Genomic DNA, 16,927 nt, shown 5'->3' with positions numbered 1-16,927 from the left:
CATGAAAAATTCCTGAAACAAGAAACAAGAATACGTGTACAAAATATATTTTTGTATTAATTAATTTGGGGTTACAATCTCTTTGTAATTTGATCCTCTGATTCTAGCTTCGTAGGGTGTAGGTTTGTGGATGAGCTGTTGATCCAAAGGGCCGTCGGGGCTTGATCTAGGGATGAACAGTTGATGAATGGATCTTCAAGGGGCGTTGGGCTTGATCTTGAAGAATGGGTGTATAGGTTTGTTGAGGTTGTTGATCCAAAGGGCCGTTGGGGCTTGATCTTAAGATAAACGGATGATGAATGATGAACACTTTCTTCAAGGGGCCGTCGGGGCTTGATCTTGAGTCGGTGGAAGTTCTTCCAGGGCCGTTGGGGCTTGATCTTGAATGAGGATTTGACGAAGAACGAAGAGTGCTTTCTTGATCCTTCGGGATTTTCTTGAGAGCTTTAGAGTTTCAAGGCTTCAAGGTTTTGGTGTGTATGTAAATTCCTCTCCCCTTTTTCCTCTCGATGGAGAAGGCTATTTATAGGCCAAGAGAGTGAATCACCACCATCCATTTTTTCGTGAAGTGAGTGGAGTTGGTAGGTGAAGTAAATGTGTAATGTAGGTGAAATGAATGTGTGATGTAAGTAAAATGAATAAATGTTGTAATTTTAATACATTGGTTAACATTTATTTCACTGAAATTTCGGTGTCTACAACGTCGTTTTAGACTGCAACTAAGTTTGTTCAACATAATCATGATTGTTCTTTGCAACCGTGATCCATACTTTGTGCAAAAAAATGATGCTTTTCATGCTATAGGTCTTAGTCCTAAGCAAAAAATTACTACTACCTTATAGATGCTTTCATATGGTGCATCTGTAGATCAATTAGATGATATTACGAGGATGGAAAAATCAACTGTTCTAGAGTCCCTGATGAGGTTTTGCTCTGCAATCAAAGATATCTACACCAATGAGTACATTCGGAAACCCACAACAATGGACTTGCAAAGGCTTCTGAAAAAAGGTGAGATGTGAGGCTTTCCTGACTTGGAAGCATTAATTGTATGCACTGGACCTAGAAAAACTACCCAAGTGCGTGGCAAGGAGCTTATGGTACAAAAAAAAAAAAAAAGCCCAAAGTATCATTTTGGAAGCGGCAACATCATTTGATACATGGATTTGGCATGCTTTTTTGGTGTTCTAGGTGCCCAAAATTAGACACGTGGCCAAAGGTAAGATTTCAGACATATTTTTTAAAGTTTTTTTTTGTTGAAAAATCTGGATCGTTAATCTGTAAATCGAATGGTCTAAATTTTGCCACGTCACTAGCTATTTGATTTCAAATATAAAGTTTTTTTACCGTTAGAAATCCAACGGTCGACGTCGCACCACATGGCCCAAGTTGTGCTTCCACTTAGTGCGCCTGCAACGCAGGCCCGCCCCTCTATTTGCTGTTGGGAACACACATCCACTGGCGCGTGTTGGCACCAAAGAAAATATCTTCATGTGTCTAACGTTATGCTAGCCTCAGCCCAACGTCAGATGGGCTGGTTACTGGGTCAGTCAGTTCTTAGCTGGGTAGATGGCTGGCCTCCACCGAAGCCCAGCTAATTGGATGGGGTGGAGTGGGCTTTTGGCGGGAGGGGAAAAATGGGCTGTTGCCCAGCTTATTTGTGGAGGGCTGGAGTTGCTCCAAGGAGAGTGTCGTCCTCATGCCCAACCAAAAAGCTCGAAAGACCCAACAGAGAGAGAAGGGCAGAGAATGGAAGACTCGCTAGCAAAGCTAGAGCGAATCCAAAACCCAAATCCTCGAACGCATATCAAAGCTTGAGCTCTCCATCTCCACTTCTCTTCCGTAATTCACCGCTACCCCCATCCCTACCTCAACTCAAAACGCCGCCGTCAGCGCCAACGAAGCCCCCCTCTCCGCCATTCTCCTAGCCAATGACGTAAAAAACTTCGCCTTCAAGAGGGTTCCCTCCGATTACTACGATTGGTCTCTCGACGCCCGGCGCTGCCTCAATCCACCATCTCTGCAAAAGCATTGTCTTGGTAGTTGGTACCCAACTCAATCTTTGTAGTCTTCATTGACTGAACTCTAATATCAGAAATGATTTTGTACCTCAAACGAAATAACCCATATGTAAATTTTGATTTGTTTAGTCCGACCTTGCTTGCGTTCCCCCCAATCCAGTGTCGTTGATTGTAGTGACCGCAACAATTCAAAATACTATGTTGTTGTCGTTCAGGTACTTATAGTGTATTTTTTGTCGGTATGTTTTTAATCGAAACAATAACAATGCTGTTGTGTGAGGTATGTGAAATTTGGACCCTTTTGTTTTTGGGTGCAGTACACTGCTCGGTTTAATGCTGAAGCTGTTAAGAACTTCTTGTATTCGCTCAACGAGGGCAAGATAGCGAAAAAGAAGTTCAACTGTCAGTTCTTGGTCTCTTGATAATCAGTAACTTGTTGATAAGTTCTCGATTACTGAGTTTATATACTTCAAAATGTTTGAATATTGAGCCGTTATGTTCTTTCTATTTTTTGGTGTGAAATTCTGATGAGTGCATTATCTAATATGTACAACCATGGAGAATTCCTACTGTCAATTAGGTAGCAAACTAGCAATCTGAGTTCATAGGAGGTGTCATGTTTAGAGTCTAGTGATGGTAGCATTGCATCTTTTTGGCAAATGCATAATGTGCAATTGAAAGTCAGAGCAAGCACGGGTTATCAACAATGGCAATATACAATGTGATTTTGCAGTAGGTGTTGTAATGCGTTTAAACGCTGATGTACCAATTTATACACCTTCTTGTTTCATGACATGTAATGGTATTAGACTATAATTTTTAATGTCCAAGTTTTCTTCATATGGCAATCTCAGATTCCTCCCATTTCTTCCTTTACTCTTTCAAAAAAGTTGTCCCAACTTTTCGCACATAGTTCTTCTTGAAAACCTATTTTCCAAAAGATGGTTTCCAAGATTTTATCTGTGCGTATATCAAATAAATATTCCTTCGGCTTGATCATACTCCTTAAGTCCATGGAGTGTGTTCCAATGTTATAGGAGAACATTTCTTCACAACACTTGTCGGACAGGTTGAAAAAATAGAAAAGTTGTTCCAATCGTCCTTCTTCATTTCTATGCATCCTTCTTCTTTTCAATAATAGTCTGGAAGTGTGCAAATATTTTTGGCAATTTTGGGCTTTTCTGGTCCAACTGTTCTTGAGATGGATTTATGCACGGTATTCTTAGAGTCCACCAATTTATTTCTTCATTCTCTCAAAGATATTTGGTCCAGCTCTTGCATTTGATCTTCTTGGGAGCCTACTTTTCAAAAAAATGTTTTCCAGGATTTTTATCTGTGCGTACATTGAATCAAATATGCTTTCTGTTTGTGCCTTCTGCTTAACCCATGGAGATGTGTGCCATTGTTACTTAATGGATAACATTTTTCCATAACCCTCTTTTGCCTCGTTGGACAGTTGATTAAATAAACAAAGAGTTAGTCCAACTCCATTCCATATTAGTATTTCAATACTGTTGTTTTACTCCCGTGACTATCTTTCTTATTCATATCTACTGTACTGTTAGAATGGCTGCAGTGTGAGCTTTTCGCCCAACTGTTTTTGGCATGGCTTTGTTCATAATCTTCTCAATTTATCCCATTTCTTCCTTCACTCTGAAGGAAGATTGGTCCAACTCTCTGCACATGATTATTCTTAGCAACCTATTACCTAAGAAAATTAAATCCATCCCGTTTGAGCCTTCTTAAATTTATAGGGACGTGTTGCAACGGTATTGGTTAACTCTTTTTCTTAACCCCTGTTTGAGTCATTGGACAGTTGAGAAAAACAAAAAAAGTGTTGGTCCAACTCCGTTCTTTTTTTCTTTCGTATTACTCCTATTATATCTCCATAAACCATCCTCTCTTTCATTTTGTTTAAATATATTGAAAATGTGCTTCAAACCTCTAGGAATGAAAAAAAAAACGTTTTCCAGAATTAGCTGCTTTGGTTTTCTTTCTGTTCCCCCTTGTCCCTTAAAATGAGATCTTCAATTGTATATAGTTTTCTTACTTTATTGTATATTTCAGAAGGTGATAGTTGTTGTCATTGGGTATGCATTGAGACTTGCACCTGAGGATACATCAATAGAATTGACTGGATTTGAGCACAATGCAGTTACATGTGTTGGCATGAAAACAGACATTCCTGTGAGCACTTGTTTCGTGCAATTATTTACTATGTATTTCGTGTCCTTTGGAACTGGAATTATTTTTTATGTTCTTATGCTACAAGAATTTTTTCTGCTTAACATGATACTTAAGATCTTTTTCCTCTGATATATCTGTGCCTTGATAATTCAACTTTGTGTTAACTGATGTACTCAGAAGTCCGGTGTTATCGATTAGAGTGAAACTGGGATGGTTCCCGTGGTTCCCATATCTAGATTATTTGTTCATTTGCTCTTTTAAACTCTTCTCTAACATGCTCTTGGTCTCATAAGCTTATATAAGGATCTTGTATTTATATTAGATTTGGAATCTTATTTTTGGATTTTACTACATTTATAACTATCACATTCTTTACACAACACCTGCACTGTCCGGTGTCTTAAGACAAACCGCCTCAGTGTCTTTTCATTATAGGTTAAGGTCTAGCACACAGGCCCCCGAGGTTCAATTGCCTGGAGCCCTGTTTATAGATTCAATCCTTCCAACTTTCAGACCAGCTGTTCGGCTGGTCCATTGTATTGGTTGTCATGATTAATGATTTTCTCCCAGTCTGTTAGACAAAAAACTGATTGATAGTGAGAGGTTAGAATTCTGTTGCAAGGTTTGACAGACAACAAACGACCTTATGTGTGTGTTTTCACATGCATTAGTGTTGGGAGTGGCAGACATATAATGTTTGAAATATGTAGAACTTGAAACAAGTGGGTATTCACATTCCTAACATGGGCCATATAATGTATCGTGTACTAGAAAAGATCGCAATGACAGAACACTATGAACTGACACCGTAGTGATTTTTTGTGACCACTGACACCTCACCACACATTTTAGTAAGTGTAAGACGAGAACATCTTGTTGGTTTTGCTGTTCTTATAGTGATGATGAATGGTTTTTGTTTCAGGTGATTTTGGATGAAGCAATTGAGAAACTTAATCCCGATTTCTTCTGGTTGGGCGGCAGCGAGGTTGATCTGAAGCTGGGCATCAGAACCTCAGAATTTATAAACTTTGCTAAACCTTTCATTGTGAGCTGCAGTAGTTCTTGATTTATCCAAAGAAAACTAGAATCAAAATTTATAAAAGAATACATTATCAAACAAAACCCATGAATTGATTAACTGCTTTGGTTGCTATCTTGTAGTGTTTTTACTCCTGCCGATGATCGATTCATTTCAAACAGATTGAGTCCCATAACTAATGTAGTTTATGTATAGAGCAGGGGCTGGTTTCCTTCCAGATTTTATGAATAGCTACTGCTTTTCTCCCTGCCATTTTTAACGAAAATGTAATGCCGAATGCATTTAGTGCATGGACATGAACATCCATCCATTTTCCAGCCAATTTGTGCAGTGTGGTTAATTGGAAAATTGGAAAAGATATGATGGGTTGCTACTAGCTACTGATAAACTGCAATGTGAAACACCAACTGCCATAACTACCATCTTGTAGAACAATCACTGAATGGACAAACTTATTAACCGGTAAAAGCGTCTATTTTTTTGTCAGCTAGTATTATGGTCTGGTGGTATTCCTCTTTACTCGTAAGTAAAAGGTCTTTGATTTGATTTTCACCAAAGACGAATTTAAATCATATTATTGCAGTTGATTTTCACCAACTGCCATAATTACCATATCGTAGAACAATCACTGAATGGACAAACTTATTAACAGGTAAAAGCATCTATTTTTTTGTCAGTTATTGTGATCTAGTGGTATTCCTTTTTACTTGTAAGTGAGGGGTCTTCGATTTGATTTTTACCAAAGGCGAATTTAAATCACATTATTGCTGCTAACCTATTGTGAGACTTAGCCTACTTTCTCACCTCTTTATTGTAGATAATATCATTTGTTTAAGAAAAACATAAATTTTCTCTGCAAATTTTCTCATTGCAGTTTAAGGTTTTTTTGAAACCCTATAAATTTTTGTCCTTCATTTCTTTGAGCAAATGGCTCTCCATTAGTTGATAACGGAACCAACCACGTGATTTGTCGTCGTTTTGGAAGGGGAAGTACTGATTCAGGAGAAGCTGAAGCTCCATAATAACTAGGTTTTGTCCATGTGGTGCTAGCATGGCTTCAACATCACTTAAGAGATGAGTCTTACGTCATGCATTTAGTGATTGACCAGACAATCAAATAGGCACGCATAAATTGATTGATATGATAAATTTCTTGTGTAGAGCAACAACAATGCCTTATTCTACTAAGTAAGGTCAGTTGTACGAATCCTAGAACGTCATTGCGCTTGGTTTTGCATCAAGTCGTCTGTTAGCTCCAAGTACTTCATGTTTTTTCTTAAAGTCTATTTCCAAGTCTTCATCTACTCCTTTTACTTTGAGCCTCTATCTCATGATCGTAGTTTTTAACTGAAGTATTTGTAGGTCATTGCATTTTCATGTGTAATGTGAAAATTTAAAATATTGAGGTTCATTTTGAAAAATGGTTCCAAATATAAAGAGTGTGAGTGCAGTTAGTCAAGGTACCGACCATGACAACACAAAGGGCTGTGACACATCCATATTATATGTTTCACCTTTGATTACAATCATTTATGAAGCTATCAACATAAAAACACATAGAAACAATGAGAGGAGCCATCATCCATCAAATCACCATTTTGTCACTACTCACTAGTGGACACTTTTTTTTCTTCTTTTCCAAGGTTTTGCAAAAGACCCGACTATATTGGTTTTCTTAAGCGCTTGCTAATTAGTAAAAATTAAAGCGTAAATTCATCAGAGAAGTAGATCATATATATAATATGCCTACGACTTTTCATTGTGAATGGGTGGTTTCCTATGAGGTTGTGCATAATCCATAACACCTGCGTCCTCCGTAGCTTCGTTTCCTTTCGGATCTTTATCTTCCTCCATCTGATCATACAGTGTACCAGATCCCAGTAATGTCCTTGTCTGCCTCTCCAATCCCTATAACATACAACATCGATCGTTCATATAATATATTATGAATTTCCATGCGATTATTTGATGATACATACACACACTCACACCCATATTATCTTCTCTTAATTATCAGACTACAGGGAAGGCTATCATGCATGTATTATTTTGTTAGACAGGGAATCTATATTGCGGTAACTATGTTGACTCTTGTCTTAATGTGTATGTGTCCAAATTAAATATTTGTTTGATGAAATAAATCTAATAAGAGAACATTACGTTATGTTGTCATGTTGCTGCAAAACCTAAGTTTACAGTACTGATTTTCTTCTCATCCTAATTATGTTATGTATGCATGTATGCCATGCCACCAACGGCTATATGTAGCGTGCATGCATAATTAATTTGACCACATGCACTGATTTCCTCACAGGGGACATATGGTGATGAAGTACATATATATGACCACTTGCACTATTAGGCATCATTCTAACAGAGATCATACAACAAACCAATATAAAAGACTAAAACTACTACTATGTACGTACCTTCACTTTAATCGATTTCTTCTGGTGAATCTGAGAAAATGTAAAAATATCCTGTCCTGCTAATCACCACCATATGGCATCATCATCAACAACAGATATAACATACATAATAAGAATACAAATATTGGGAAATAATTTGAGTTTTTTCCTTTTTCTTGGAATGTTTTATCTTTCGTGGTTAATAATTCAATAAGATTTTGTTCAAAAAAAAAAATCAATGAGATTACTTTCGTAATTTTTATAAAACTAGGTGCATTAAGACTTGGTTAATTCGAAGATAGATAAGAACCTGAAGTTGGTCCAAAATCAACATGTCCTCGTTTCCTCGAACCATCATCGTTTGGAATACTCTCAAGGGTGAGTACTGTTTCAGCGTCTTTCACTTCTACTTCTTTTGATTGGAACTCTACTGAGATGGAAGGCCTCGTCGACGACATTGAAGTCTCAGAACGTCTTAAGACATTCCCAACATCCTGCACCAAACCCTAAAATAGTTAGGCCTCTTTCAATACTATACAACTAATAAAAAACCGCTCAAATATTGCATGCAAGCTACGCTATGTCACAGTTTTTCAAGAGCATTTCAGGTAGCTATATTTCAGTAATTAGATGAGGCTTTTTTTTTTTAGTATAACCAATATTTTACATTAATTTATAGTAGGGGGAGAATTTGAACCCAACTCGAGACGCAGTAAATTAAAGAAAAATGTCCTAACCACCAGAACAATCTTCTACTTACAATTATATGAGATTATGATGACCGTTTTGGTTGGTTTAATTAGTTTAATCCCATCAGTTATCTGTTTCATGTGTATACATGTGTGTGTGCATGTATATATATATAAGGTTAGTGGTTAATATTATATAATATAACAAGAAATAACGGAAATAGTTGTACCGACCTCAACAGAATGGTAGGCTCTATGGCCACTTTCATTAGGAAGGAAGCCTAGAAGTTGGCCGTTGCATGCATGCATGGAAAGAGACAGAAGAAGGAGAAGAACAATTGGAGACATAATTATGAATGACAGAGATTATGATCTGAACGTTTTGAAGTCACAAACAGAATTCACGATAGATCGATCGATCGAACGATCGATGGGAGTAAAGGAAATATAAGTACTGAGTCGTTTGTATATGTGAGTGAGTAGAAATGTTAGGTTTGCATAGTATTTGTAGTTAAAGGGGAAGGAGGAGCAATAAATGCAGGTAGAGTATGGGACTAGAGACGTTCTTAAAGAGAACATGCGGGTGTTTGGGTGATGAACGTCTAAAACTAAACTCAAGATATTGAGGCCTCCCCTTGTCCCCTTCATCTCTCACTTTTTAATCAATTTGAGGGCCCCTAAAAACTCAGAAGCATGATATAGAGAGCTAATATCGTATCTGGTGCATACATAATGCATGGAAATAGATATTGAGAGAGGAAAACGGTTATTTCCAAATCCATCGCACATTGTATAATTAAGGTCGTATATGTAATTGAGGTGAGACCTACTTACGTAGGTGGACTTCACTTTTACTAGAGGCGTGATTTACTCTTATGATCACTATGAGTAGTTGCAAGTGGCCCTCTACCACAATGGCGGAGAGGAGCATTGCTCTTGCACCACGACGTAAGTTCGAACCCCGTCAGCTTCCTAATCTAACGCCTAATTTAACAAATCTACGGTTTGACAAAAGAAAAAAAAACAGATCACTATGACTGGTTGTGGTGCATTAATTGCCCATTTAGTTTATAGAACTTTACTTTCAATGTGGATAATTAGATGATCTTTAATTTATTTGATTTTTCTTATTATTTTAAAAATGATATGTAAATGATGATTAAAAATATGAACTGTTCTGATTATAATATTTGTATGATGAAGATATGTTAATCACAACTAAGTTGACAATGAAGAATCAATGAGTTGGACACAAGTATTGTCCAATAATTAATCTCATGGATCGAGTAATTTTAATACCTATTGAGGTATGGAAACATGAAGGTTTGGTTTTTTCTTGATGCGAGTGATAGTAGGAAAGAGGCAGAGGGATTTAAACACGAAAACTTAGATGTAAGTATAAATACTTTTAACCAACTAAGTTATAATCTCATTCAAATGAAGTTAAAATGAGTGTTTTTTTCTAAGAAAGTTGTGTGAATGTGTAAATTAAGTGCAGAAGAAGTTGAATGGGACCAAACAATAAGTTGAATGGACCCATGACTATGAGTGGTGTGGGAAGTAGGGACATGGGGATGAAGGAGACAAAGGAGCATGGCAAAACCGTCACATGCAGCTCCTTTGTGGACATGGAAAGGTCCACCTTCCCCCACCAGAGTCCGCATTTAGTATGCACTCTATGTGGCATGTACTCCATGTGCCTGGCACTTGGTTTTTCTTCCACGTCACCGTCTTAGCCAATTAGGTTTGAATAGGAAATAATTTCAGCACTTTTTTTTTATATATAACAGTTTGTTTAATTATGTTCTTTGATTCATGTTGTCTTCTTTTTGTTCATGTTTGTCTTAAAAATTGAAAGAAATGCACTGAAATTACTTTCATTTGGAATTTGATTTTTATTTGGTTGTCTCTTGCTGCATGGTTTCAATAGGATGACAAAAAAAACACCACAGATTTTGGTATCCGTGGATACCCAGCCCTAATGGGACGGTTAATGGAGGACAATAAACGGGTATTGAGTGGGTTTGGAGATTTTGAGAAAAAAAATTGAGAGTCGGAAATGGAGCACTGATGGTATTTCCGACCCCCGACCCAATTATATATATTAATATAATTTTTATAAATTAATGTGCAATAAATACATAGAAAAGTGTGTGGTTTTGGAGTGAAAATCGCCAATGGAGGTCGCACATCTCGGCCGGAGTCGGATCACTTTCCGGGTCCGCTTCATCATCGTAGTACAATAATATTGTCCGTTTTGGGCTTACCATTCCCTCACGGTTTTGTTTTTGGGAACTCACGAGCAACTTCCCAATGGGTCACCCATCATGGGATTGCTCTAGCCCACTTCTCGCTTAACTTCGGAGTTCCCGTGGAACCCGAAGCCAATGAGCTCCTAAAAAGCCTCGTGTTAGGTAAGGATGAGAATATACATTTAAGGATCACTTCCCTGGGTGATGTGGGATGTCACAATCCACCCCCCTTAGGGGCTCGACGTCCTCGTCGGCACACCACAGCCAAGGTTAGGCTCTAATACCAAATATCACATCCCGACCCGGGGCGGATCACTTTCCGAGCCCGCTCCACCACCGTAGCACGATATTGTCCGCTTTGGGCTTACCATTCCCTCACGGTTTTGTTTTTGCGAACTCACGAGGAACTTCCCAGTGGGTCACCCATCATGGGATTGCTCTAACCCCCTTCTCGCTTAACTTCGGAGTTCCCATGGAATCCGAAGCTAGTGAGTTCCCAAAAGGTCTCGTGCTAGGTAGGGATGAGAATATACATTTAAGGATCACACCCCTGGGAGATGTGGGATGTTACATATCGCAACCTAACCCCGCCCAACCCCTGTTTCTAGTTTCAATTTAAAGGGAATAGAATCCTATTCGTTCGTCAGTTATTATGCGTTTAGAAATCATTTTCAATTTTTTGTTTAAAATTGAACACAAATAGTACCTAACGAAAACTGGTCGCACGATGTAAGATAAACGTCTAAGATGAATTGATTTCTATGATCCTCATCCAATTTAAGGGGCTTTGGTCAGTGGCTATGAACATGGTAACGAGTCCAATCCATTCACATGGTTGTTAGGCTGGATAAAAGAAGTTGGCATCATGAATTGGTGGGTGTTGAAATGTATAGCTCATTTCATCAATGGTTATTAATAGTTCACGCGGGGTTGGCAAAGATTAGCTCTAACATTATCTTAAAATAGAATGGAATAGACTAATTTCACGCGCAACTGACTGACGCTATAACAACTCAAACTGAATGTATTGGACTTCTTGTTGTGTTTTAGCTTTATGCAAGGGATGTATTTGTGCCCAAATTTTACACCACCCGGCCTCATTGATCTTGGGTTGTAATCGAGTAATAAAACTGGCCCTAGATGATGCTAATATTGGATAATTGGACAATAATAGAGGTACAACTCATGCCAATATGTGATTTCGTCCCAATTCAAGTCATCGCATGACTTGGACTAAGATTCTGGACTGAATTCAGTTTAGGTTAAAATTTGATTTAGACATGCGGAATGAGTTGATGACATCAAAGCTGCTATAAATACTTGACCATGTACAAGGTCAATCTATTGTTGTGATTGCATTTGCACCAAATCGTATCAAAATAACCCTCAACACACGTCCAACAACTTTTTGTTCTACTACTATTCAATTCATATCCTAGGAATAGCGTAATGTGGCTCTAGTCAATAACCGTTACTTTTATGCAAGTTACCCTCTGCACTTGTCTTTCAATTCATTTACGTAGTGTAATTTAGTTTACGCATAGGTTTTTTATTCTTTACTTTTGTTGCAATTTAATTCACCACATTTGTGTCCAATTCCTCTACTGTGTATGCGATTACTTCATGGATTAGCCTTTCAATTCTTTACTTTACGCACTTCAATTCATGATATTATCTTTTTAGTTATATATAAATCAAGGCGTACTTTACTTTACATGTATATGTTAATATCATTTGCATTTCTGGCACTTCCTTTTAGTTCTGTCGGTTTTCTTAATCTCACATTCCATCCATCATCAGATTATTGTTTGTTCGTTCAAAGTGGATTCCCCAAGAGAGAAATAAGGATAAGTTATTTGCTCGGTCGCACACAGTTTTGATTTGAATCAGGTGAACGATATAATCATTTGGCCTATTTTTTGAAATACTCCTCATAACTTGACATCGATCTCACTTTACACTATGAAACTCAATATTCGCTTTACTTTTGTGTATTTCTGTTCATTCCATCAAAATTACTTATGTGGCTTGAAAGTGCAAAAGTGGCGCTCAAGTGGCAGTTTTTCAAGTAAATATAAAAATCATATCGAAATAACAACGCTTTCCCTTTTGTTGGACGGCAAGAAATTTGATGGGTTTGGCAGAAGGTGAGGATGGCACTTTGCGGACCACGTGTGCAGATGGAATGTGGCCCGTTGAATGAAAATTCAACAACTGAAAACAATTCCATCAAAATGAATTTAGGATGAAACCAGGTCATAACTAATCCGCCACTTAATTAAAATGGTGGCTAGCATGAATTCAAAATTTCTTAGAATTTAAACTGTACTCCCCGACAACAACACTTTCTATCTTAAGTAAGTCTTGGACTCCTACAAAAGTGCTCCCTCTCCCGCGTTTGCCCAAACATCGTTGTCGTTGAAAACATCATTCCCATTCAAAAGCTTGCTTCTCATTCCAAACCCAGACTTGCTTCTTGTTCCAAACCCAGTTATAGTTGGTATGTGCTTGTGTTGTCCGGCCTGACATAAAATTCCAAATAGCAGTAAAGAAAATCAGGGGGCTTTGGTTGGAGGCTGTGCAGTGGGTTCCTAAGAAAGGACATGTTCTTCGCTTCATTCAAGCTGGGTCAGATTGCTTCCGTAATAACCGTGATCATATTTTATTCCCCAAGTGAATTTCAAATTTGGTGAGTTTTGAAAATGGAACCCTAGAATTTCACCTATTACAAAAGCAAGAAATCCTCATCTACTTTGAAGCCACCCGACACCAAATTATCATCCCATTTGAGAGCTGCTCTAAACCTACTAATGACCTTAGTCTCATGCACTAGATAACCGCCAATGCGAAACAAAGCTCATCATATTTTCTACAACATTGTAATTTTCATTTTCTTTATACAAATGAAATGGGGAAGGAATATATAAAACTTATATCAATGTCGCACCCCTATATAACCATGACCAGCTAAAACTGGCACTGATCAGTGATCTTCATTCAATAATTATGAAACGAAACAAACATGAAATTTTAATCATACACAAGAACTTCGAGATTATGTACAATATGCGACTATACATATTATCATCGCGAAGATGTTTATGAAGTAGGCACAATAACAGAAGCATCAGCATAAGGAAATGAAGATAGCAAAGATGAAATCAAATGTGCGCCGGGAATGGAAGATGATGAGGGTATCCAAATAATCGGGAGCTCTACAGTGGAATTTGATAACCAAATGTGTTCTCACCGCTGTACGTGACGTAGAGAAACCCGTCTTCGTCCTTCTTCTCTTCATATATGGCAGACATAATTGCACCTGGTAACGATGGAAGACATTATAGGTTGGCCATGTTCAATTGAAAGGCCAAGCAAAGAGCAGCATCCTCTTAAGGACAATATCAAAAGAACATACCTGTTGGTGGGAGTACATTGTCCACGAATATAAAGATCGCCTTTTCTGCACTTAACTTAATCCTTTTGCGGATAACATAAACAAATTGTCCCACAGTTAGATCAGCCGGAACAAGGTACCTGTAATTTTCAGATTCAGTTTATGGTTAAAGAAACAGAGAAAGTGTTGACCCTAAAAACTACCAAGCCTACGTGGTTCGTAGGCCGGACAACTAATAAGCTAACTACATCCTTCAGTTATGTGCGGGGTGTGCAAACTCGATGGCCGAGCTCAACCGGGAAGTAAAATGTGTTGGATGTAGCTTTGAGCGCGCTGCTGACTTGATCTTGCGATTGCAGCCAATGAAGGAACATGTCTCAGCCTTTGGGTTCTAGAGCCTGAAGACAAGGCTGCTAGTTTTGCGAAGTTCATGAGTCATCGGCGTCGGGTTTGATCACGGTGATTATATTCGTGAGAGTTTTAGCATGCCAAACTGGCAATAGACTATATGGACACAAATACTCAAAAGAGATGTATGTCTTGATGGTAAATGTGGTTCGGCCATCTGAATGTCAAATTTTGAAACTTACTTGCGAGTATCCAATCATAAAACAACTCAGCTTTCAATGTGCCAAGCCTAGCAATCTGTAACACCTCACTTCACAAAGAGCTTGAAAGAGCTTGAATGATGCACTCCCTTCTCTATTTATAGTAGCAAACCCCCAATAACCGAGCTAGAATCACACTCGGATTAGAATTCCTCAACCTAATCTGTTTAGGTCTCGGCCAATCCTAACTTTACTAGGACTTTGAACCAAGTTTTTAAACAAACCAAATTCATCTCCTAATTCTCAGCATCCTCAACCTTAGCCTTAAGACTCCTTGTTGCACTAGGTTTCGACTACCTCACCCTTATCTAAACCAATCCTCCTCGCAAGAGGATTCAGCCGGCCCTTATTGGACAGCCCACAACAAGATTCTAAATGAATGCTACTGGGCTGAGAATAACTCCAAACTCGGCCCAAAATAATATTTTCGGCCCAAATAGAAAGATAAAACGATATTGTCATATATTATCTTGAAGACAATTGTCCATAACCAAATCATTTTACCAAGGATGATGAACACAAATAAAGAACTCCCTACTTCAGCCGTTCGAAGAATTAGGTCACCAAAAAGAAAACGGATACTGTCATATGATACATAAAGACAATTATCAGTGACCAATCAACAATAAAGAACATCCTACTTCAGCCATTGTAAGAGTTAGATAATCAAAGAGAGGGAACTACCTAAATAATTTGTCCAAAACTAGAAAGATGTCAACTTGGCTAGAAATCAATAAAAACGACGGAATCAAAGAGCAGCAAAACTGATCCAGGACACATGACAAAAGAATTCCACACTATAAGCACTTCACACTGCGAAAAAAAAAAAACTTACTTTTTCTTATCAATGTTTGGGATATCACTTCTTTCTGCTTTCTCCACAATCACCTTAACATAATAAAAGCAAGATTTTAGACAGCAAAACCTCGTTCGAGGAATCTAATCCGAAATCAACTTCTCAATACCTGAAGATGATAATCTTACTAAAAATTTAAAACTGACAACAGCAGTACCAGATTATTATGAATTAATACAGAACCATTCGAATCCTTTAACTTACTGCATTAAAATCTTGGACAATAATTGTTAATTAGATAATTGAACTTGGGATTCAAACTCTTACTGGAATTCTATCTGGATATTTCTCTCTGATCCTGGCAGCCTCTGCCCGTCTCTTCTCTGATGATTTAAAAAATAAAAAAATAAAAAAAATAAAAAATAAAGAATAGAAAAAACCCACATATCCATAAATTCATTCACTATATTGCTTTCTTAACATAAATTAAAAACAGTGACAATTTTCATATGTAAAATACTGGTACAAACCCAGATCATGTTCTTGCTTGAAGTAACTCTTTGCCATTTGACCTGGAATTATCATACAACACAAAAGTAAAAAGTAAAAGTTTAAGATCATCCATAAATTAAACCACAAAATATTGATTGCGCAAGAAATTTCGCCATCCAATAAAATCAAATTTTCCCAAACAATTACAGAATCAGAAGTGTTTTTTGAGCCATAAAAAGATAATCAAATGATGAAATTAACAATATCAGGGGTGTTAATAAAAAAATAAAAAAAAGACGAATTAGTAGATGAAAATCGAACCTCGTGAAGTCTTGAGACGAAGCCAGAAGGGAAAAGGCGAGCCTTTTGATTTTTGATCAGAAAAGTCCACGAAATCCCGTGGGGTTTGGTTGACGATGACGATGCAGTTACAGTGGGGAGGCTGCTTCTTTCCTTTGTTTTTTCCTATTTATATTGGGAATTGTTATTGGCATTTCAAAAATCTTATTCTACGGTCTAAATTTTCTATATTTGAAAAGAAAAATACATTTGTGAAGAGTGTATGATGAGATTTTTGGAATGCGAATAACACTTCTCTTTATATTAAAAGGACTTTATCTAATTGTTATAGTTTTAATAAATATTAGCATTTGTCTACATACTTTGTATGTATGAACATATTTTTTTAGAAAATGAGGAGGAGAAAGAGAGAGAACGTGGGTCAAGTGGGAGGTTTTTGTTTTTATTTTTTTATTTATTTATAAATATTAGAGGTATTTTAACATCAGGTGAAGCTTCAATAAAAAAATAATAAAATTTGGATCTGTGAAATTACATTATTGCCCATCATTTTTTTTTTTTATGTAATACAAGACTAAGTAATATTTTCACCCTCTTTTGGTTGACAAAGAGGGTTTCATTAATTAATAGAGATAATAATTTAACAAAATTTATTATTTAAAAAAATTAATTATAGTTTTAAAAGTTTAACTAGAATTTAGGCCAATTAGTATGGAAAGGGATCCTACTCGGGATCCCTTC

The 16,927-nt window shown here is 37.3% G+C and overlaps 2 protein-coding genes across 2 annotated transcripts; one reads left to right on the top strand and one right to left on the bottom strand.

The window, feature by feature from the left end:
• Nucleotides 1–1,569: 1,569 nt before the first annotated feature.
• LOC137721967 (uncharacterized) lies at nucleotides 1,570–5,630 on the top strand. The gene is given in 7 exon segments (XM_068460983.1): nucleotides 1,570–1,785; nucleotides 1,787–1,995; nucleotides 1,997–2,046; nucleotides 2,151–2,236; nucleotides 2,339–2,427; nucleotides 4,124–4,208; nucleotides 5,131–5,630. Coding segments are annotated over 7 exon segments (879 nt in total). The 3' UTR covers nucleotides 5,275–5,630.
• Nucleotides 5,631–13,600: 7,970 nt separating this feature from the next.
• Nucleotides 13,601–16,336, bottom strand: LOC137722456 (autophagy-related protein 8f). The gene is made up of 6 exons (XM_068461461.1): nucleotides 16,208–16,336; nucleotides 15,925–15,966; nucleotides 15,722–15,777; nucleotides 15,434–15,486; nucleotides 14,012–14,130; nucleotides 13,601–13,915 (listed from the first exon to the last, which is right to left on the bottom strand). Exons 2-6 carry the CDS (start codon nucleotides 15,959–15,961, stop codon nucleotides 13,812–13,814), a joined length of 369 nt encoding a protein of 122 aa, XP_068317562.1. The 5' UTR covers nucleotides 15,962–15,966; nucleotides 16,208–16,336; the 3' UTR covers nucleotides 13,601–13,811.
• Nucleotides 16,337–16,927: the final 591 nt, after the last annotated feature.

The sequence above is a fragment of the Pyrus communis genome, chromosome 17 (genome assembly GCF_963583255.1).
Source record: "Pyrus communis chromosome 17, drPyrComm1.1, whole genome shotgun sequence".
Taxonomy (NCBI): domain Eukaryota; kingdom Viridiplantae; phylum Streptophyta; class Magnoliopsida; order Rosales; family Rosaceae; genus Pyrus; species Pyrus communis.
This window is presented reverse-complemented; position numbering and strand designations above follow the sequence as displayed.

Excerpts from the sequence above, each read along its gene's own strand:
- LOC137722456 (XM_068461461.1), bottom strand. The coding sequence starts at position 15,961 with ATGGCAAAGAGTTACTTCAAGCAAGAACATGATCTGG. Across the intron at positions 15,487-15,721 it reads AATATCCAGATAGAATTCCA|GTGATTGTGGAGAAAGCAGA; the intron begins GTAAGAGTTTGA and ends TATTATGTTAAG. Across the intron at positions 14,131-15,433 it reads CCAAACATTGATAAGAAAAA|GTACCTTGTTCCGGCTGATC; the intron begins GTAAGTTTTTTT and ends TGAAAATTACAG.